General features: G+C 50.5%; 1 protein-coding gene across 7 annotated transcripts in view; it reads right to left on the reverse strand.

Moving 5' to 3' along the window:
- ANKRD11 (ankyrin repeat domain containing 11) overlaps nucleotides 1-23,305 on the reverse strand; it is a 180,820-nt gene that overhangs the window by 33,336 nt on the left and 124,179 nt on the right. For 5 of the 7 annotated variants that reach the window (XM_036924278.2, XM_036924275.2, XM_036924280.2 and 2 more), the window contains exon 3: nucleotides 4,839-4,982. The exons of the other annotated variants lie outside the window; for them this stretch is intronic. In XM_036924278.2, the coding sequence (XP_036780173.2) occupies nucleotides 4,839-4,925 (87 nt within the window). In that variant the 5' untranslated portion in view covers nucleotides 4,926-4,982. The remainder of the gene's footprint in view (nucleotides 1-4,838; nucleotides 4,983-23,305) is intronic. 7 annotated transcript variants of the gene reach the window in all.

Raw genomic sequence — 23,305 nt, forward strand, 5'->3', positions numbered from 1 at the left:
GAAATGCTGAGCTGATCCCCTCACAGAGTCCATTAGTGAACACCCACCCCAGAGACAAGCAAAGGTAGAGGCTGCCGAGGTCAGGAGGGGCACCTATGATAATACTCTATGTTTGGACCCAGAGGGTAATTACCCCAGGTTTTAAAAATGAAACAAAATACAATGTGCATTTATAATTAAACAAAAAAGTTCAAAGGAAGTCTTTAAGTCCTAGCTCCTTACCTTACCAGCTATGCAGGGAAAAGCAGTCACCACCGTGTACCTGAGTGCGCTGGGGGCTGCACCATCACCGCACGGTGGCGGGGCCCGGCGCCCAGTCAGACGGGACTCTTGGCAAACCTGGGCTGTACGTGCCGAGCAGCAGGGCAGGGGCAGAACAATTCACTCAACCTGGCTGAACCTTCCTCACTGTAAACAGGGATTATCACAGAAACCAGCTGTACATGTTACAACTTTCCTGAGCCCAAAAACACCAGAAACATGAAACGCAGCCTGTTCCAGCCTCCTCTGTGTCAGACCCTGACATGCCATGAAAACCACCAGGGTGGTCATGGCTAAGGCACCTGGACATGCAGGCAGTGACCCTCCAGCCGGTGCCACCTCACATGTCCTCACAAGCTTGAGGAGGGGGCCTCCCCCATCACATACAAAGAAGAGAAGGCCAGTATTTAGCTCCCACCAGCCAGGCTTTCCACACGGAGGACAAAGAGAGCTGTAATAACCGCTTGGAAGACGGTCCCCTCAACCATCCACCCTGGGACGGCAACTACTCTCATCGAAAAAGACAAGGGCAAAAGGGTCCAATAGGAACAATTCTATCAGCCCCTAAAAAGCAGCCTGAATAGATTAGTCCAACTCTGTCTGGGAAGATTATCCTTCTCAGCCAAGCTACCTCAGCATCTTTACTGAAAGGCAGCTGGTCACGTGTGGGTGGGGCTTCCTCTGGGCTCCGCACGCGCTACTTCCCCACTGCCCCGCTGCCCCGCTGCCCCGCTGCCCCACTGCCCCGCTGCCGGGCCAGCCCGCCCTGTGCAGCGCCGCGCGGCCCTGTCCCGAGGCCCTGTGAGGGTGCACAGAGCATCCTCCAGCTCATTCCTTTCCGAGCGGTTCTGGTTACTCCAGGCCCTTTGGATTTCTTCATCGACTTTGGAATCGGCTTACCAATGTCTACCAAAGAGCCCACAGGGCTTTGGCTGGTGGCTCACTGGACCCACAGGTGGGCCTGAGGAGGATGCCGTGCACACCAAGCACTGCTGGCGCTGGCGGGACACGGCCGGGCTCTGCCTCCAGGTCCCGTGCTCCCTTCACCACATTCATCCCCAAGTAAACCATGTTTCTGACGCTGCTCTAAGTGTATTTAAAAAGTTAACACCCAATTGTCTACAAGTACTTAAGATACATTCTGCATCCTGGCTCTGACGCTCACCGCTCCAGGTTCCTGGAGCTTCCCCACAGATGGCCGTGCGGTCTGCCGGTGGAGCTGGCCTCTCCCCTTGCTTTCTAACCTGTGGGTCTCTCTGATTTCTGTGCCTTCACTTAAAGAATCCGACCTGAGCATGAGCTGCTCCACACCGACACATGCCCAGTGCGCCCAGAGGGACAGATGGTTCTGGAAGCTGGGGGCAGTGTGTCAGTGAACTGGAGGGGTCAGGGGTGGGGTCAGCAGTCACTGCTCAGTGTGCTTCAGTGGCTGGTGAGGCCTTTGTGGGGAAGAGAGAGCAGAAGCCTATAAGGGATGTGAGCCCACCCCTTCTACCCCAAAGCTGGTACATCGAGTCTCCTCTGTTCTGCTTCTCTACCTCCTCTCTGCCCTCACAGAACAGACAGAAATCCTAATGGCCACACTTATCCTCCGGATCACGAACACCATCGGAGTCTATCTGGGATGGCGATAACCTGATGCTCTCTCGCCATCACCAGAAAACCTGACGAGTCCTGAAAGGAGCCCACCGTCTCTGGGCCTGGGACCCACGGGAACTGGACCCATGGCCATCCCGTGTGCCCATTATGAGGCATAACCTCTGCCTGTCCTCCAGCGGCACGTTTGGATTTGTGGAGCCACGTGCTCCGAGAACCTGGGGCCATGTGGACTCCGCTTAGCAGCAGGCCTCACCCACAATGTGCCCATGAAACAGGATGAAGCAGCCACAAGCCCAGGCCACATCAACCACACCCCCAGCTTCCAAACCGGAACCATTTTGAAGTTGCTCCTCTGGGATGAAGGGACCAGGGCACTGCGATGCGCCTCTGGAGGTAGCCCACCTCTTGTGGACAGGTGTGCCTGCCAGCCTGCAAGGACACCATGAGCCTGTGGCTCCTACAGACCATCCCTGGGGGTCCCCTCGAAGGACCGTGTGAGGGGACGCTGGACGTCACAGCTTCTGGTACACACAGCATGCAGGCATTCCTCAGACCAGACCAAGCCCCATGTCCCTGAGAAGTTGAAAAACAGGGGCCACTGCACCACCTCAGAATCTACCTTCCTGAGGTCTAAGCAATGCTGAGAAGGCACAATCCCGAAAAGCCCCCAGTGCTGGTGCTGCTGTCCCAAGGACATGCTCTGAGGACCACTTGTCCGGTTCAGGAGAAGGCAAACTTGGCCAGCACTGAACTCGGAGGGGCTGAGCTGCTCTGCAGTCACCTCTGGGCACAGTGTGGTGGGAGCAAGGGGCCCCGGCCAGGGTGAGCCCGAGAGAAGGCTGGTGTGGGAGGCCAGCTGGGCACCAGGGTGTCACTTCCTGCTGGTGGCCTCAGACACCACGGAAGCCCTCGGCTTCTCTACACAAAACAGCCTCCATGAAGGGGCTTACTGGTTCCTTCTCAGGCCCCGTCCAGCTCGGATGTTCTGAGACTAGGGTGTCTGCTGTGGTAAGGAGCATTTTCCAGGGAGGTGTCCAGAGGGGAGACCCTGAGGAAGAGCCACTGTGTCCAGCACGGCAGCCCACATTCCCCAGTGTGCCTGAGCAGGCAGGCGTCAGGAAGCTGCCAAACAAGTGCGGCACGCAGCCGAGGCCCTTGCACACGTGCCACTTGCACCACAATTCTTATGGGGAAACCTAAATATGCTGCTTTTGGTAACACAGATCTGTAGCTGGGGAAAACAGAGTTTGGGAGAAAATGGAGTGACTCAACACCAGTGCTGTCCCCCAGGGACCTGAGGCCCACGGCAGGGCCCTTCCGGGTCACACCAGCCCCACACACACCTCCCAAGCGCCCTGTTCCAGCTGCTGTCTACACTGAAGAGCGCCAGCAGCACTGATTGCCCGGCCCCGTGCCGTGTAGCCTCCCCAGGGCTGAGAGTTCTGCTCCAGGAAGAAAAGGTCTGGCTTCACCATGGTAGTTTTGAACAAGTACAAAGCTACCTAGCAGAGCGAATACCCAAAGCCAAACCCACATGTGCGGCAGACACACATGCTGCCTAGACGAACCACACTAGAGCCGGCTAGGTCCGCAAGCAAAGGATAACAACCTGAACCAGCTCAGAACAGGCATCATGCTTCAAGGCCTGTCCACTGCCCCTGGAGTGGGCCCCCACGAGGTCCCCAGGGCGACACACACCCCCAAGGCGGGGACGGAGCTCTGCACAGGAAGTCCTTCTGGGGCAGGCCCAGAAGCCCCTGCTGCCCCTTCAGTCCTGAGCAGCCATCCTGGGGGCAGAGAAAGCAGCTGGGGCAGGCCGCATGGGCCCCTCCCTCAGCCCCCACCCACAGCTCCGCAGTCCTGTGCAGGGAAAAGCCGCCACAGCCTGGGAACCAGGAGACCAGGGCCGCCACGGTGGTTTGACCTCTCTGGTGTGCAGCTGCCCGTTAACACTCTGGGCTCTGAGCCACCAGAGCAGGAGCACCAAGCTCACCCAGCACCCGACCCCTGGGCACAGAGCACACGCCCACCCCAGCGGCACCTGTCCTTCCACAGGCCCTGCGGGTGCACCCACCTCTCCAGTGTGTGCTCAAACTAATCTCAGTTGCAGCCTGCCCACAGCTGCCTGAGCTGCAGGGAGCAGCAGTCAGAGGGCTGGTGCTGCGGTCTGGACCCGTGACCCTGACAGCAGGGCCTGGGCCGAGAGTCACACCGCTCACAGGGTGGAGGCCTGTCACACAGGCTCCAGGAAGACGGGGAAGGAGCAAAGGAGCATCAGGACCAAGGATGGGGATGCTGGGCAGCGCCACGGTGCGGGGAGCCAGCACCAATGCACACCTCACCTGGAACCGTGTGAGGATCCGCCTCCTGCTGCGGAGACAAGGCGACCAAGTGTCAGGGCAGACAGCCAGTCACTCCCAGCCACACACAACACACGCTGCAGATGCTCGCTTGCCTGACTCCAAGTCCACAATCACTGTGCAACCCCACAGAGGGCTGGGGAGAGCACCCCACAAGCAGGACAGGATGAGCACCCGGAGCCCAGGGTCAACAGCACATGAATGAGATGCAATGATTTAGATTCTGTTGTGTTTTCCTACTCTCACTGAAAACAAGCCAGACTGGAAGTAAAATCACCCGCCAGCAGTTTCTAGTCAGGATGACACAAATGTGGTCCCATCAGTCTCACTGAGAGCAGGATAGGAATCCTGCAGTCCTGGGAGTCAGAAACAGGGGCCATCACAGTTGTATCAAGTATGAGTTCTGTACCTAATGTATTAGTAGTGTTTAACTTTGGTCCCCAAGACACATCCTTAGGAGAAAAGAAAGCAAATCCTTTTTAGCAAGACCTCTGCTTTCCACACCCCTAGGGCACAGCCAGTCACTGATGGCCGGAGGGAAGTGCAGGGAGGGACGTGGCTGCAGCGCAGTGGGGACAGCCAGAGCGGGCAGGGGCTGGGAGGGCAGCTGAGCGTTACCTTCTTCCCCGTCTGTCTCTCCACCATGTCGTTGCTGGGAGGAGACTCTTCTTGCTGTGGTGCCTTAGAACACCCAGCCTTGGGCATCGTTCTTTCCCCTCACCTGATCTTCATCTACGCCGCCATCGCCTCGTCATCAACCGTCTGCTCCAAAAGAGGACACACAGATTAACACCGAACTGAGAAAGCCAGGGAATCTCAAACTGCAACAGCCCTGCACGCCAGCAGCTGTCTGACGGGAGCCTTGCTCCCCACCAGGAACTCCCAGAAAGGACCTCCTAGGTGGTCACCCCATGACGAAGAACACAGGGTGTGGGGCAGCATTTCAGGACTGCAGAGAGGAGGCACTCAAGAGGCAAAGCAGGCCAGGTCCCTGGCCCCACCCTGTGGGATCTAGCACCCCCCGTGCTCTACAGGGTCCCTCTCCCACCCCTCCCGGCAGGTGTGGTCATGCCCAAGGTGCAGCACCCTGAGGCCCAGCAGATCGTGCACTTGCGCTCTCAGCCACAGCCTCAACAGCCATCTGCCATCTGGGAAAGCAGCTCCCTCCCCACACAGCCACCAGAACCAAGGGTAGGATAGGAATTCCTCTGCTTTTCAGAAAGTGAGAAGCACACCAATTCCCTAACTTCTCTGGCCCAAATGACGTGTTCAGAAGGCAGCCATGTGACACTTCTGACAGATTCCCAAGAGGGTATCCAGGCAGCCTGTGCCCTCCAAGCCAGACCCTGCACATGGGCCCCTCCACTTCCCAGGAAATCCCAGCACATACACTGGCCTAACTTTTTGTTCTGTATTGTATGGTGTTTTGAGGTCCTGAGAAGTTTGCTGTCTGGGGAGAAACTGCCCCTCCCAGAACTGCCCAGACGGCTCCTGGGCTCAGCTTCCACTCACGGAACCACCAGCTACCCCGTTATTAACTCACACACAAGCACATATTTCCCCAAATGTCAATTACGCCAGCCACCAGGCAACTAGAGAGGCCACCCTACTGCCCACAGCCCTGGGTCTGGACCGGCCCAGGCCCAGCTGTTCACCAGTCCTGCCTTCCATGCAGGAAGTCCAGAGCAGGCACTGGCCCAGGCTTGCCTCCCACTCCTGCCCTCCTGCCTCCTGCCCCTGGGGGTGTCCTCCATGTGAGCAGGGTCAACTTCCTTGTTTCTGCCCATGGCCACAGCAGCCTGGCCAGACCATGTCTAGCATGGACATTCCTAGGACACTCAGCCCCTCTTCACCTTGCAGGCCTGCTGGACCTCCACCATCTGTCACCCCATCTTCCTCAACGCCACTGCCTTTCTCCACACACGTTACTTGATGCATGGGGTTGGAGAACATTTCACAGACAAACCACATGACTCGTCTGGTCCTCTCCCTGAGGAGCGAGCCGGTGTGCTCTGCCATTCCAGACGGGTGCACCTCGTAACTAACTCACCTGGAGCTGGACGACCTCTGTTATGTACGAGGGTGGCTTCTGAGGACACTGAAAGCATTCTGTAAGCGGGAGTTCATGCCCGGTGTACCCACACCTCCTGGAGATCCTGCCTTTTTTCCATGTGAACTGATACGATTTCACACAGCACCCTCCTGGTACATACCTGACCTGAGAACACATCTAAATCTGTTCTGGGGAGGGGGTGAGGCTGCCCAATTTTACTCAATTCGGCACCTCCCTGCCAGCACAAAATACAGGTGTGAACAGGGCATCTCCAGCAGCAGAGGCCACAAACTTATTTTGTCTCTACTGGACTATGAATTCTGCATTCTCCAGTTTTCACTACAAAACTGGAACGCCTCAGCTGGAGGAACGGTGTCTCAGAGCTGGACCTGGGTTGTTCAACCCGAGTTGGGAATTCACCTGCAATGTTTCAGGAGAAATTTAAAAATTATCTGAAGTTGAAGTTTTAATCCTGCCTGCCTGCTCTCACGATGGAAAAATCGATGAGAACAGTCACAGATGTTCAGCCCTCCTGCTCCTGGATGTGAGTACACTCCATCCATGGAGACCATGCAGGGAACACGGGCTGCCACAGTGCACAACCCACGATTCCTGGACCCAAACTGTGCATCTAGACCGGGAGGGCACACGGACAGCTACTTCATTCTTTGCACTGATTCTCCTGGTTGTCCCCAAGCTGGCCCTGCCAAGTGGCCTCTGTTCAAAGTCGAGTTATGAGCCTAAGCTGAAAGGCTGGCTGCCCTTTCCTTCCCATCCTCCCTGGTGGAGGCAGCTCAATGGCTACTACAGAACAGCATGAACAGAACAGCTCATCTTTCCAGAACAACTGTCCCAGTTCCCAAAGCCTGATCCTCCTCAGAACAGCCTCAGGAGCCAGGTGGCAGAGGAAGGGGTGATGCTCATCTGAGGCCTGGCCGTGCAGGACCTCCGAGGAGCCCCAAGAGGCTGGGCCAAGCTTGGAGGTGGATGCCCAGCTGTACTGGGAAAGGGCTCTGCTCACATAGCCCAGGACCAGTGACAGACGGTATCTGAAAGGGCAAGTCGCATGCACAAGTGGCACCTGCAAGCCTTGCACAGTGGCCTCAAAGGTGAACTGTTTCGGAAAGCACTTTGGAAAGCATGGAGTATACACCAATGCTGGTTGTCACGGCTGTCATCGTACTAGAATTGAAACCTCGGTGTGTGAATCTTTGGGTCCAACTCTTCAGGCCCAGGCTCTACACGTGCCCCTTCTTCCATAGGCACTGTCTCCCCATACAGGAGACACTTGTCAGTATTGCCATTGACGTGAACAATATGCCTGTGTGAGAGCAGCCCAACCTCGCCTGGATGGATCACGGGGTGTCACGTGCTGGCAGGTGACCCTGCATGCCGTGTCCTGTGCTCACTCCTGAAAAGGCCACTGTCCTGAGACGCCGCCCCCTGCCAGGGACACAGGAGTGTCACCACAACTGCCCTGTTTTCTTTTCCCCAAGATATGTTTCTTGAGTCCCACTTCACAATGGCGGCAGAGACCTCCTAGGCCACCTCACTCTCAGGGCCCCCGTGTAGGTAGGTGGGGTGCTTAGTTGCTGCAAGCACCTCAATTTCCAGAATGAGTCAGGGACACGAGGATGATCAGGATGGCTACCGGCTCCTGGGGCCTGGCACCTGCCAGCACTGGGCCCACTTCCAAAGAGCAGCCCCCTAAGTGGGGGTTCACGGCACTTTCAGCACCTAAGGCACAGAGCTCAGATTTGCTGGTGACACGTTCCCATCGAGGTTCCAGAAGAGGAGCTGGTAGCCTCACAGGACCCGTCAGGGGGCTGCACGGCCGACGGACCTGGGGCACTCTAGTTGCTATTTTCTCAACGAACAACCAGGTGGGCCCAAAGGCCAAGATGCACAGCCTCCTCCATCTGGTCCCTCGGGCTCCACACCACCCTGCACCCCTACATACATCAACCTCCCCTAAACCGCAGGAAGGCCACCTAGCAAAGTGAAGGATATGGGCAAGTGGGGTGCCCGTGGCTGCCATCAGCACCCATGATTTTGGGGGGGAGGGCAGACCCCACATGTCAGCAGGCAAGGGGCTGCTGTCGTGTGGTTCCTTTGTGAGTGCTGGGGCTGCCCAGATACCCCAGGCCTCCCTGCTCAATGCTGGGAAGGCCAGGCTCACTGACAGCCGGCACAGTGCAGACAGACTTCCCTTCTAGAAAGTTCTGTGGATTCCTCAACCTGGGCTCTGGGGCTTTCTCACAGATGTGCTCCATGGCTGACCCCAGCCCAACAGGTGAGCACTGGTCATCACCCACAAGGCCCATCTTCTCCCAAGAGGTAGCCAACCCTGGACCTGACGGCCTCATGCCCAGCATCAGAGGCCCCCAGCAGCAGGAAGCCATGGCAGAGGATGCACATGGCCACCTGCAGTGGTGCACATCTTCCCTGCAGACACCAGCAAGTTCTCTGGAAAGCACACGACGCCCAAGCTGGGGCTCTGGGAGGCGGCTGGCTGACTGGCAGCCACGTCCCAGAGCCCAAATGAAATGCCACTTAACTTGGAGGGGACCATGAGCTGTCTGCCGCCAGTCCCAAGGCTGCACTGGGCACCTGCCTGCCCTGGGCCCTGCTCTGTGGGCTTGAGCTCAAGACCACCTGCTCCAAGGTACTGGCAGAAGAGCCATGACAAGCCTGAGCGCAAGGGTGACGAGGTGTGCCAGGGCCTCGTGCCAGCAAGGGTCGCTGCCAGCCCCAGCCCCAGCCCCACAGAACCCGTGCAGGGCCTCTGTCTAAGCAGACCATCCCGAACAATGCCCTGTCCCCCGTTCCTGGGCAGGACACAGTGTGCCTGAAAGGGGACCCCCACGACAGCCTGATGTGGGGCAGCAGGTACCCTGAAAGCACCTGGGCTCTTCAGCCTGACCCTGCCTTTTCAGGGGCCTCATTAACAGCAAGACACTGTGGGGAACTGGAGGCATTCTTACTGGCCTCTTGTGGGTCAGAGCTGGGGTTCTGGGTAGAAAAAGCCAAGCTCATGAGAGTTCCCGCAGGTGCTGTGGCCCCATGTCCAGGGGACAGGGAGGGCCCGATCCAGTTGCAGCATTTCTGGAGGACAGGGCACACTGGAGCTGGACACAGGGTCAGCAGCCCCCAAGGCGCCTGGGCTGCGGAGCTGCAACTAAAACGCAGGCAGGCAGCCTGCAAGGAAGACTGGTGTGGAGATGTGGCCAGGAGGGCAGCTCAGAGCAGACACAGGCCACAGAAGATAAAGAATCAGAAGCAATCTTAGTTTGGGGAGAAAATCTGAGAGAGAACAAAAGATTCAGGCATTAAAAAAATGAGAAAAAAGATAAGTTGTGGATGATCAATCCCAAAAGCCCAGTCATACCAGGCAGACGTTACCAAAGAAATAATGAAGAATAGCCTGAGACTGACTCTTCATGTGTGAACAGTCCTCTGAAGGCAAACAGCAGGCTGGCCTCCAGAGCCGCCCACCAAGGGCAAGACAGCAGCAGAGCCCACGTCCTCTGGACCCAGGCGCACTCTGAATGCCAGCCGGCAGTGGCCCTGGGAAAACCGCCTCCAGACTCAAAAAACCAACAGCCTGCTGTCAACTGGAGTAGGGGCACAATAAAGACCCTTTCAAGCGTGCAGGAAAGTGAGGTTAACCACCCCTGCACCCTTCCTGAGGGGCTGGCACATTACAGCCCTAGGGCAAAGCCTGCCCTGACTGCCTGTAAGAAATGAGAGCTAAGAATGGCTATTATATTTTAAATCCTTGAGGTAAAAAGAAAATCAAGTCCAGTATCTTGTAACAAAATTGCACAGAATTAGAATTTCTGTGTCCGTATGTAAGGTATTACCAGACTGGGACCACACTGAGCCTGCCGTCCTGGCCAAGACCCCCTTTCCTGTGAGGGTGGGCAGCAGAGAACCCAGGCCCGACACACTTCCCACCCGGCCCCTCCTTGTGCAGGGGATGCCTGGAGCCCTTTCAGGGGCCTGTGGGGCCCCCGCTGTTTCCTAATAGGCGCCATGTGCCTTTCCCATGGGGGCTGCCATAGGCGCAGGTGGGCGATGGGCCACACCCAGAAGGCAGAGAGGTCCTCGCCACCCCAGTCCCCACTGTTACTCAAATACACTGGAACAAGCCAGTGTCACCTACAACTGTCCTTGATACAACAGCAGAAACTTTCAGTTATTAAATTGCAAACCCTGGCCTGGTGCTTCAGATACTCTGACAAGATGAGTCTGCACGAGGTGCGGCTAGAGAAGAGTTTCAGCACATGCGTGAGCTGCAGGTGAACGGCTGGGCTCTCCTGAGTACAAGCCCTACTCCAGACTTATTAAGAACTGGGGGTCAGGAAGCTGTTTTCTCAAGAATAAACAGAACGAGAATATCACTTCAAGGGAAATTAACAGTATTTGTGGCCAATAGTAAAATTAAAGCTTCTGAGTGAAATCTGAATTCTGGAAGACTTGCGTCCACCTCCATTACCTGGCAGCACCCCAATGTTTAAAGGTGTTCTGTATGAGATGGATGGTGATACAGAGTGTAATAATATTTTAAATAATGTGTAATAAAATGTGCCAGCCTTTGGAAGATCTGCATAACCCAGAGACCCAACACTTCACAAATGACTGGTACGGGAAATCACAGAACCACACCCAGGAAATGACCCTCCCATGCCGGGAGCACATCAGTAGGATGCAACCTGTCAGTGGGGTTCTCAGAGTGTGAGCCACAGCTCCTGGCAAAGAGGCGCCCACGCTCACAGAACGCCCACACAGCGACTCCCTTTTCCAGTTACGTGTCTGCAGGAGGCTTTTCGTATAGTTTAAACAAAGCAGCAGAGCGCCGCTCACGGAGCACAGAGACAGAGAGCAGGACCCAGCTGCCTTTTATGAAAGCTGACATTAAAGAGATCTGCAGACATATAGGACAATGCCACTCTTGTCACTAAATTCTTAATTTTTTTTTGTAAAATAGGTACTTCTCAGTCAAAATTTATGTATATGTAATAGTTTATTATTTTTAAATGAATATTTAAAATTTTTCTCAGTTATACTTTTTAAGATAGTATTTTAATGCAGTAACTCCAAAGCTATAACCCACATAACAAAAACTTGGGGTGAGGGATTGGATTAAAGATGGCAGCGTGAGAGGAGAGACAGAGGCTTCCTCCTAAAGCTGGATACAATTAGAAAATATAGTTGGCGCGACTAATCCCGAGAGAGCAACAGGAAAGAGGACGGCGTCCGACTGCACACACCTGGGGAAGAGAGCAGACCTCCCCGAACGGGGTGACGTACCAGAGCTGTGGCCTAGTGGGACCCGAGCCCCTCCCCCACCCCAGCTCCCCGGCAGGAGGAAGAGAAACGGAGCAGGGAGGGGGTGGAGGCCTGGGACTGCTGAGTACCTGGCTCCGGAGATCTGCGCTGGCAGCACAGACCTGCATTTCATGGTGCTTTCATCATACTCTTCTGATTATGGGGTTGGAAAGTTAATACAGGCAAGAGTTCCTGGGGAGACTGGGATTCTGGCCGCTTGTGGAAAGCAGGGATCCATATCCAGCTGCTCTGGGACAAAAGCTTATACCTGTGTGCCTGGCCACTGGCTCAGGCAGTGGAGACAGGCACAGCAGCCGGGAGGCGGGGAACAGCTCTTTCCTGCCCCCAGTACCGCTCCCCTGTGACCCCGACATTGCTTCAGGGGCTGAGCAGCTCCAGAATAGAGCTTCTGGGCACTAGAGGGCGCCATATACAAACATGAAACGCCAAAGGAACCTGGTCCAGAGTAAAATTAATGTAACTCCGAAAAAGATTTAAATGACATGGACCTTATGACTCTTCCTGAAAGGGAGTTCAAAATAAAAATCATCAACATGCTAATGGAGGTACGGAAAGACATCCAGGAACTCAGGAATGAATTCAGGTCGGAGATCCAATCATTGAAGAGCACGATGGTGGGTATTAAAAGCAGGTTGGATATGGTGGGGGGGACAATAAATGAAATAGAAACTAGAGAAGAGGAATACAAAGAAGCCGAGGCACAGAGAGAAAAAAGGATCTCTAAGAATGAAAGAATATTGAGAGAACTGTGTGACCAATCCAAACAGAACAATATTCGCATTATAGGGACACCAGAAGAAGAAGGGAAAGAGAAAGGGATAGAAAGTGTCTTTGAGGAGGTAGTTGCTGAAAACTTCCACAGACTGGGGAAGGAGATAGTCTCTCAGGCCATGGAGATCCACAGATCTCCCAACACAAGGGACCCAAGGAAGACAACACCAAGACATATAGTAATAAAATTGGTAAAGATCAAGGATAAGGACAGACTATTAAAAGCAGCCAGAGAAAGAAATAAGATCACATACAAAGGAAAGCCCATCAGGCTAACATCAGACTTCTCAGCAGAAACCTTACAGGCCAGAAGGGAGTGGCATGATGTATTTAATACCATGAAGCACAAGGGCCTGGAACCAAGATTACTTTATCTGGCAAGATTATCATTTAAATTTGAAGGAGGGAATAAACAATTTCCAGATAAGCAAAAGCTGAGAGAATTTACCTCCCACAAACCATCTCTACAGTCTATTTTGGAGGGACTGCTATAGATGGAAGTGTTCCTAAGGTTTAATAGCTGTCACCAGAGGAAATAAAATCACAGTAAAGAAAGTAGAACAGCTGATTACTAAGCAAATGCAAAATTAAATTAACTATCCCCAAAGTCAATCAAGGGATACACAGAAGAATACAGAATATGATACCTAATATATAAAGAATGGAGGAGGAAGAAAAAGGAGGAGAAAAAGAAAAGAACCCTTAGATTGTGTTTGTAATAGCATATTAAGTGAGTTAAGTTAGACTCTCAGATAGTAAGGAAGTTAACCTTGAACCTTTGGTAACCACGAATCTAAAGTCTGCAATGGCAATAAGTACATACCTATCGATAATCACCCTAAATGTAAATAGACTGAATGCACCAATCAAAAGACATAGAGTCACCGAATGGATAAAAAAACAAGACCCATCTATATGCTGCCTGCAAGAGACTCACTTTAAACCCAAAGACATACACAGACAAAAAGTGAAGGGATGGAAAAAGATATTTCATGCAACTAACAGAGAGAAAAAAGCAGGAGTTGCAATACTTGTATCAGACAAAATAGACTTCAAAACACAGAAAGTAACAAGAGACAAAGAAGGACATTATATACTGATAAAGGGGTCAATCCAACAAGAAGATATAACCATTATAAATATCTATGCTCTCAACACAGGAGCACCCTCATATAGGAAACAAATACTAACAGAATTAAAAGGGGAAATAGAATGCAATGCATTCATTCTAGGAGACTTAAACACTCCACTCACTCTGAAGGACAGATCAACCAGACAGAAGATAAGTAAGGAGACAGAGGCACTGAACAACACATTTGAACAGATGGACCTAACAGACATCTACAGAACTCTACACCCAAAAGCAACAGAATACACACTCTTCTCAAGTGCACATGGAACATTTTCAAGAATAGATCATATACTAGGCCACAAAAAGAGCTTCAGTAAATTCAAAAATATTGAAATTGTACCAACCAGTTTCTCAGATCACAAAGCTATGAAACTAGAAATAAATTACTCAAAGAAAATGAAAAATCTCACAAACACATGGAGGCTTCACAACATGCTCCTAAATAACCAATGGATCAGCGACCAAATAAAAACAGAGATCAAGCAATATATGGAGACAAATGACAACAATAATTCTACACTGCAAAAATCTGTGGGACGCAGCCAAGGCTGTGCTAAGAGGAAAGTATACTGCAATACAGGCCTACCTCAAGAAAGAAGAACAATCCCATATAAGCAGTCTAAACTCACAATTAATGAAACTAGAAAAAGAACAACAAATGAGGCCCAAAGTCAGTAGAAGGAGGGACATAATAAAGATTAGAGCAGAAATAAACAAAACTGAGAAGAATAAAACAATAGAAAGAATCAATGAAAGCAAGAGCTGCTTCTTTGAGAAAATAAACAAAATAGATAACCCCCCAGCCAGACTTATCAAGAAAAAAAGAGAGTCTACACACATATACAGGATCAGAAATAAGAAAGGAAAAAATCACTACGGACACCACAGAAATACCAATAATTATTAGAGAATACTATGAAAAATTAAATGCTAACAAACTGGATAACCTAGAAGAAATGGACAACTTTCTAGAAAAATACAACCTTCCAAGGCTGACCAAGGAAGAAACAGAAAATCTGAGCAGACCAATTACCAGCAACAAAATTGAACTGGTAATTAAAAACCTACCTAAGAACAAAATTCCTGGGCCAGATAGCTTCACTGCTGAATTTTATCAAACATTTAGTGAAGACCTAATACCCATTCTCCTTCAAGTTTTCCAAAAAAATAGAAGAGGAGGGAATACTTCCAAACTCATTCTACGAGGCCAGCATCACTCTAATACCAAAACCAGGCAAAGACACCACAAAAAAAGAAAATTACAGACCAATATCCCTGATGAACACAGATGCAAAAATACTCGACAAAATATTAGCAAACCAAATTCAAAAATACATCAAAAAGATCGTCCATCATGATCAAGTTGGATTTATGCCAGGGATGCAAGGATGGTACAACATTTGAAAATCCATCATCATCATCCACCACATCAACAAAAAGGACAAAAACCACATAATCATCTCCATAGATGCTGAAAAAGCATTTGACAAAATTCAACATCCACTCATGATAAAAACTCTCAACAAAATGGGTAAAGAGGTCAAGTACCTCAACAGAATAAAGGCCATATATGACAAACCCACAGCCAACATTATACTTAACAGCGAGAAGCTGAAAGCTTTTCCTTTAAGATCAGGAACAAGACAAGGATGCCCACTCTCCCCACTTCTATTCAACATAGTACTGGAGGTCCTAGCCATAGCAATCAGACAACACAAAGAAATAAAAGACATCCAAACTGGCAAGGAAGAAGTTAAACTGTCCCTGTTTGCAGATGACATGATATTGTACATAAAAAACCCTAAGGAATCCACTCCAAAACTACTAGATCTAATATTTGAATTCAGCAATGTTGCAAGATACAAAATTAATACACAGAAATCTGTGGCATTCCTATACACTAACAATGAACTAGCAGAGAGAGAAATCAGGAAAACAATTTCACTCACAATTGCATCAAAAAGAATAAAATACCTAGGAATAAACCTAACCAAGGAAGTGAAAGACCTATACTCTGAAAATGACAAGACACTCATGAGAGAAATTAAAGAAGATACCAATAAATGGAAACACATCCCATGCTCATGGATAGGAAGAATTAATATTGTCAAAATGGCCATCCTGCCTAAAGTGATCTATAGATTCGATGCAATTCCTATCAAAATACCAACAGCAGCATTCTTCAAAAAACTAGAGAAAATTGTCCTAAAATTCATATGGAACCACAAAAGACCTTGAATAGCCAAAGCATTCCTGAGAAGGAAGAATAAAGCAGGGGGAATTACGCTTCCCAACTTCAAGCTCTACTACAAAGCCACAGTAATCAGGAGAGTTTGGTACTGGCACAAGAACAGACCCATAGACCAATGGAACAGGCTAGAGAGCCCTGATATAAAGCCAACCATATATGGTCAATTAATATATGATAAAGGAGCCATGGGCATACAATGGGGAAATGACAGCCTCTTAAACAGCTGGTGTTGGCAAAACTGGACAGCTACATGCAAGAGAATGAAACTGGACTATTGTTTAACCCCATACACAAAAGTAAAGTCGAAATGGATTAAAGACTTGAATGTAAGTCATGAAACCATAAAACTCTTAGAAGACAACATAGGCAAACATCTCCTGAATATAAGCATGAGCAACTTCTTCCTGAACCCATCTCCTCAAGAAAGGGAAACAAAAGCAAAAATGAACTCATGGGACTACATCAAGCTAAAAAGTTTTTGTACGACAAAGGACATCATCAACAAAACAAAAAGGCATCCTACAGTATGGGAGAAAAAATTTGTAAATGACATATCTGACAAGGGGTTAACATCCAAAATATATAAAGAACTTACACACTTCAACACCCAAAAAGCAAATAACCCTATTAACGAATGGGCAGAGGATATGAAGAGACGGTTCTCCAAAGAAGAAATTCAGATGGCCAACAGATACATGAAAAGATGCTCCATATCACTAATCATCAGGGAAATGCAAATTAAAACCACAATGAGATATCACCTCACACCAGTAAGGATGGCCAGCATCGAAAAGACTAAGAACAACAAATGTTGGCGGGGATGCGGAGAAAGGGGAACCCTCCTACACTGCTGGTGGGAATGTAAGCTAGTTCAACCACTGTGGAAAGCAATATGGAGGTTCCTCAAAAAACTAAAAATAGAAATACCATTTGACCCCGGAATCCCACTGCTTGGAATATACCCAAAGAATGCAACTTCTCAGATTCAAAAAGACATATGCACCCCTATGTTCACAGCAGCACTTTTTACAACAGCCAAGATATGGAAGCAACCTAAGTGTCCATCTGTAGATGAATGGATAAAGAAGATGTGATACATACATGCAATGGAATACTACTCAGTCATAAGAAAAAAACAAATCCTACCATTTGCAACAACATGGATGGAGCTGGAGGACATTATGCTCATTGAAATAAACCAGGCAGAGAAAGACAAATGCCAAATGATTTCCCTCATTTGTGGAGTATAACAATGAAGCAAAACTGAAGGAGCAAAATGGCAGCAGACTCAGAGACCCCAAGAATGAACTAGTGGTTACCAAAGGGGAGGGGTGTGGGAGGGTGGGTGGGGAGGGAGGGAGAAGGGGACTGAGGGGTATTATGTTTAGTACACATGGTGTGGGGGATCACGGGGAGAACACTGTATCACAGAGAAGGGACATAGAAGGGATCTCTGGCAACTTGCTGCACTGATGGACAGTGACTGCATTGGGGTATGGGTGGGGACTTGATGATACGGGTAAATGTAGTAACCACATTGTTTTTTCATGTGAAACCTTCATAAGAGTGTATATCAATCATACCTTAATAAAAAATTGAAAAAAAAAAAAACTCGGGGTGAGGGGAAGGGGTGTCCTCACTATTCCTCAAGCACCGTATGGGAACCCAGCCCAGGTCTGAGCACCCCCACAGGAGAAACACGTACAGAGGGCCCTGGAGATGGCTGGTGACCAGGAAGCAAGGCAAGCCCGCAGTGACACGAGGCTGCAGAAGGACCACTGCACAGGAGCAGGCGGGCTTAAGGGAAGGAAAAGGAGGTCTTAAAAGAAAAATAACTCATGCTAATAGATGTAAAGCTGAATGGAAGTTACTTGAAATTACATAAATACACATTAGTAAGAGAAAATTACAGTAAGTTGCAAGCTGAAGCAAGTGTCAGAACAGCACAATGCTGAGACGGTGCTGACCGATGGAGCGCAGCCAGGAGAGACCCGCACCCTTCGGGGAACACCGCCTAGTGGCGGGGCTGAAGGGCGGCTCTGTCTATCAGCAAGGATGGACAGCCTGATGTCCATGCAGGGAAACATGACGATGCCCACCTCACACAGAAGTCAATTCCAGACAGATCACAGATCTGAACATAGAAGGCATGGCCACTGAGCCGCCAGACAGCAGCACAGGAGAGCAACTTCACAGTTTCACCACAGAGAAAGCTCTTTTAACCAGAGACACTAACCATAAAGGAAAAGTCTGGAGATTCTGACACTTCAAAAGTAGCCAGTTTAATTCATTAAAAGTCATCTTCCCACAAAGGAGGAGACAGTATTTCCTACACATATAACTGACGAAAAGCTCGTATCCAGAATACAAAGAGCACCTACAAATCAGTAAGAAAAAGACGAGACTTCCAATATAGAAATGGACGAGACTTTGCCCCTTACAACTGAGGAACCCCAAAAGGCCAGTAAACGATGTAAAAGTTACCAAATTCATTAGCAATTGGGGAAATGCAAACAAAAATCAAAATACAGTATCAATTATCAGGGAAGCTGTGGAGCAAAGGAAACAACTGATAGCTCCTGATGGGAGTTTGAAGTGATGATGCTGCCAGTCTGGCATCATCTGCTCAAACTGAACACAGAAATGTCCCCTACAATCCAGCAACTTCATCCAGAAGTGCAAGCACAAACACACCAGGACACACGGCAAGAGTGTGCTCCACAGCAACGTGCACAAGGCCCACTGGCAATAATACAGCACCACACCAGCATGGACAGTACACTGTGGTAGCACATGCCCATGAACAGGTCTCACAAACAATGAGAAATACACGATGGATTTACATAAACTTCTGAAAACACAAACCAGCTCTTAGATATGCATGCTGAGATGGCACAACTATTAAAAAGTAAGGAAGTGGTTGTCGTGGATAGCTGGAGAAGGGTGGAGGTGGGGGGGTTTGTACATGAAGGTTACATGTGCGTTCTTTGTGACAACTGAATTGTACATTTTTACTTTGTGGACTTTGGGTGTTATGTCACATTTTACAATTCTCTACGCGGTTCAGACAACAACCCGACCATTGCCTCTGCAGCACTGGTGGGAGCCCAGGACTCCATGAGACACTTGTTTACAAGAGATGCCTTCCAAGGAAGGGCAGAGACGCTGTGGGGTGGGGCAGGCCCTTCTGGGGGTATGCCTGCCGCATCCAGGTGAGTCAGCCCCCACCATACACCATCGGCACTCCATGCCCCTCCCTGGGTGGTCTGACTGTATGGCCAGGCAGACCAAAGGAGAGAAGACAAAGGGTTTAGTACAAGTCTAACATTTTAGATATAAAGGAACATCTATCCACTAGAAATCCACAGCAAATTCAAATGCCAAAACAAAACAGACCACATGATGTAGCTTCACCATGAGATACAGTGTTCATTATTTTTAATTCTGCCCCACAGTGTATGAGCATGTTCCAGACAATTCTAACAAAGCTAATGTGCATGTTACCTCCCTCTTTGGCCTCTCTGGGTATGCTGAGCACACAGCAGGACACCGGGGACCCCAGTGTCCTGTCTTGCAGTCCCACAGTCCACAGTGACATGCCCGCCACACCACCTCCTCCGTGACACCACCCACCGTATGTGCTCCCACCCCAGCCTCTCGGCAGTCAGGACACACGTCTGTGTGATGCAGCCAAGTGGGCTGCAGAAAGGCCACTGGACATGCGGCCTCAACAAGCACAGGGCACACTAGTGCCCTGCCCTTGCCAAAATCACTTCAAGACAGATGGTTAGCATCAGCTGGCCCTTCTCCATCACCCGTCCACGTGCACCTCTGCTTGTTTGGCCACTGTACCCCCAGAGACTGTCTGCCCAGCACTCACTGGCAAAGTGCTGCCCCATGTGAGGTACGGTGGGGCCACGTGCGGACACCCCCATCGTTTTCGTACTTACACACTGACGTGAGGAGCTCAGAGCAAGGCAGCAGAGCAAGCTTGTCACATCAGAAGCATCCCATAACTGGAGCCACCAAGGCAGGCCTTGAATCGCCAGGGCCAAAGTAACGGCTTATTTCTCCCATCTCCGTGGCCTGCCAGCACAAGCCTGGACCTGTGCTCAGCCTGTGTCAGATCCCAGCCTCAAGGAGTGCCTGCTCCCCAAGCTCACTGCCTCAGGCAGGATGTACCAAACGCCGCCATCAGAGAGCCTCCTGGGCACCAGTGTGACCATGTCACCACACCATGTCCACCATGGGACACCAAAGCCTAACTGGCTGCCAGGACACAATGCAAGCAATGCCCCCCAGATGCCTCCTCCACTGGGCTGGGGTGGGCACCTCTGCAGCCCCCAAAAATACCACACCTCCCATCTGCAGCCCTGCACACCCATTGGCCCAGACCAAGCCACTCGCCCTGTCTTTGTGCTCTGAGTGCCTGGCCCTACACAATCTTCCTGCAGGGCCACACAGTGATGCCCCAGGATGAACCCCAGATGAGACAGCCACTGTACACGGGGCTGTTACAAATGCCGACCTGTCTGTGCTGGAAAACTATACTTAAATACTCCGTGGTTTTCTAAGGCAGAAGGCCTTTTGCAGAAGGTGGCTCTAATTAGTAACAACTAAATCACCCAGAAATAAACCCATAACAAAGCCACCTCCTCCCCCTCAAAGTCACTGCCAACCGGCCTATGTGCCAGGGGTCTCATCAGATTCAGGAACATGGGAGCTGGGAAAGGATAGTGTCCCCTGGCTACCAGACAACACACCCACTCCAAGCCTCCGCCAAGACAGGTTTCACAAGCAACAGGACCAAGGACCCCAGTCCAAAGACTTGCCTGGAAGGACAGCCAGCAAGGAGGTTTCAGTCCTTGTTCCCATGGTTAAAGAGGATGAAACTGAGTGAGTCTGCATTTGTGGAAACAGGAGGTGCACATTCCAAGTGGGGGCCCTTCCTGTGTCACCAGAATGGGGCTTAGCATGGACCTGACTGAACATTTAGGACACAGAGGTTGACCAGCTGGGTGGCCACAAAAGCTGCTCACAGAGGAGGCCAAGGCCCTGCTGCCCCCCAGCTACAGACAGCATGAGTGCACGTGAAGTCCCACAGTGCAAAATGAGTCCTGTGCTTCCTCCAGAACATCGTGGGCAGATCTCCTGCTCTGCCGGCCTTCCCAGGGGCGCTGGCATCAACTCCCCGGGCCAAGAAGTGCACTGACCACAGCCTGACACACAGCAAGTTCACCTTCCGGAACCAAACAAAAGCTTCTGCTAGAGAGACAGCAAAGTGCCTGGAGAAACTCGGTTGTTTTTTCCTTATTAACAGGGCCTTAACTCAGAGAATACACTTAAAATACATTTACCCAAATACTCTACTTCATGGAAGGGAGCAAAGCTGTTCCATGCATGGCAGCCATAAACTGCAGCTGCCCAAGTGTCCATCACCAGACGAAGGGGACGAAGGGAGAGCAAGCCGCATGGTGATCGCAGCCCGGGTGACGGCTCAATGCTAGACCACTGCTGAATCCAGGGCCCCCCAGACGGGCCCCTGAGAGAACGTGCAGAGGAAAGGGCCCCGCAGACAGGCACCCGCCTTCTGTACGGTGTGATTCTGTTCAGGGTATGGAAATGGCCTGTGTCTTGGAGGCGGTGGGAGTTACATGGGTGTGCACACTTACACTCACACCATACACCTAGACCCTGTCTTATTCATGTCTAAATTACATATAAATTTAAAAAGGAAAAAAAGATAAACATTTTCCTCAAGAAAGCATCAGAAGTGTATTGAATGGTAGCTCCCATCCCAAAAATACATCCATGTAGAAACTGTGAAATCAACTTATATGGGAAAAGCACCTGTGCATATGCCACTAAACAAGGATCTCAAGATGAGGTCATCCCGGATAGTCGGGGCAGACCCTGAACTCAGTGACAAGTGTCCTTTTGAAAGGAGGGGTCGTGTGAGGACAGAGAGCAGCCTGGAGCCACACACCTAGAGCTCGAGCTGGGGACGTGGGGGCTCTGCCCCACGACCCATGGAGGGGGCATGGCCTTGACAGCACCTCCATCTCAGACCTCCGGCTCCAGGACTGGGGGCACACGTCCTGTGCCCCAAGCTACCCGGTCTGCAGTGGGTATTACAACAGCCTAGGAACCAACACATGATGCGAGATACAGAAATGCATGGACTGTCTTGTGACTGACCACTTGCTCCCTGAAGCCAAGATAAATGGCTTTCCCCAGGTCCTTAGGCCTTGGTGATACTGCTGATGCATGCAACTCGCATTGCAGGCCAGCAGAGGCTGTCCCTCCTGCTCACTGTGGCCCCTGAGATGACGTGGCATGAGCTTCTGGGATGTCTCCACCCAGTGGAAGGGCCTCAGCCCTGGGTTGCTGACTGCTTGTCTTCACTGTGTAAGCAGACTCTGAACATGGCCATTCCATGCCCAGAATGCTCACCAGAGAAACTGGGACTTGTTTACAATAAACTCAAAAATGTCTCTGTTGAGCCCAAAGTAAGAGGTTTGGCAGGCACTTGCTGTAGGAGGAGCAAGAAAGAGGACTCACTGGAGGAGGAGGTGCTGGGAGGGACCCAGCCTGGGCCCTGTGATAGCTCAGACCACCCCCAGCCCAGGCTCTCCTCCCTCCAGGAGGTGTGAACCCAGGAGCTAGGGACCATCTCCACACCTGTACATGGTCATACAAGTGGCCACATCACACCCTCCGTAGTGCTTCCTGGGCTGCAAAGCGGGAAACATTTGCCACCTGTCCCTTCGAGGAAAAGATGACAACCCCAGCACTAGACAAAGGCTAGTGAGGTCAGCAGTCACGGACGGAGCTAGTTTCCCACAACAGTGCTAAGGTCTACTGACACGGAGAGGTAGAGATTGCTGGGGGGAAAACACAGGTTACAAAATAGTATGATCTCATTTTTGTTAAAAATATGTAACATGTGATATGTGATATAAAATATTACTACTTATCCAAGAAACAAGAGTCTGGAGGCTATTAGCACAGATGACCCAAGCAGTGGGAGTGCATTTTTTAGAAATTCTTATTTGTATTTTACAATTTCCGCCATGCATATACACTGTTTCTGTAATCTGATTATGGAAGTTCAAAGTGTATTAGCAATGCCTTATTTGTGCAACATTTTATGTGTTACTAATCATTCTACCCACATGATCTGGACTAAAAACCCTGTTGATGTGAAAAATTGGAAATCCACACAGTGTACAAGAAATGCTCAAGGCTGGCCTGCACAGTGCTCAGGAAGACTGGAGCACACCCCAATCTAGAAACTTCCTTCATGCCACCTGTCAGAGCCCCTTTCAGTTCATAATCATAATAAAAGGTGAAGTTATACTTCTAAGGTAAAAACCACATACTGGTAAGAGAAGGGCCCTGGGCATGTGAATCCCCCCTGGGTACAGCCAAAGGAGCAGGACGCAGAGTGAGCTTTCAGGCACACCCCGCCAATCTAAAGAACAAAATACTCAACTCTGAAACTTAAAAACTGTGAACTGTTCAGC

This window comes from Manis pentadactyla, chromosome 15 (genome assembly GCF_030020395.1).
Source record: "Manis pentadactyla isolate mManPen7 chromosome 15, mManPen7.hap1, whole genome shotgun sequence".
In the NCBI taxonomy this organism is placed as follows: Eukaryota; Metazoa; Chordata; class Mammalia; order Pholidota; family Manidae; genus Manis; species Manis pentadactyla.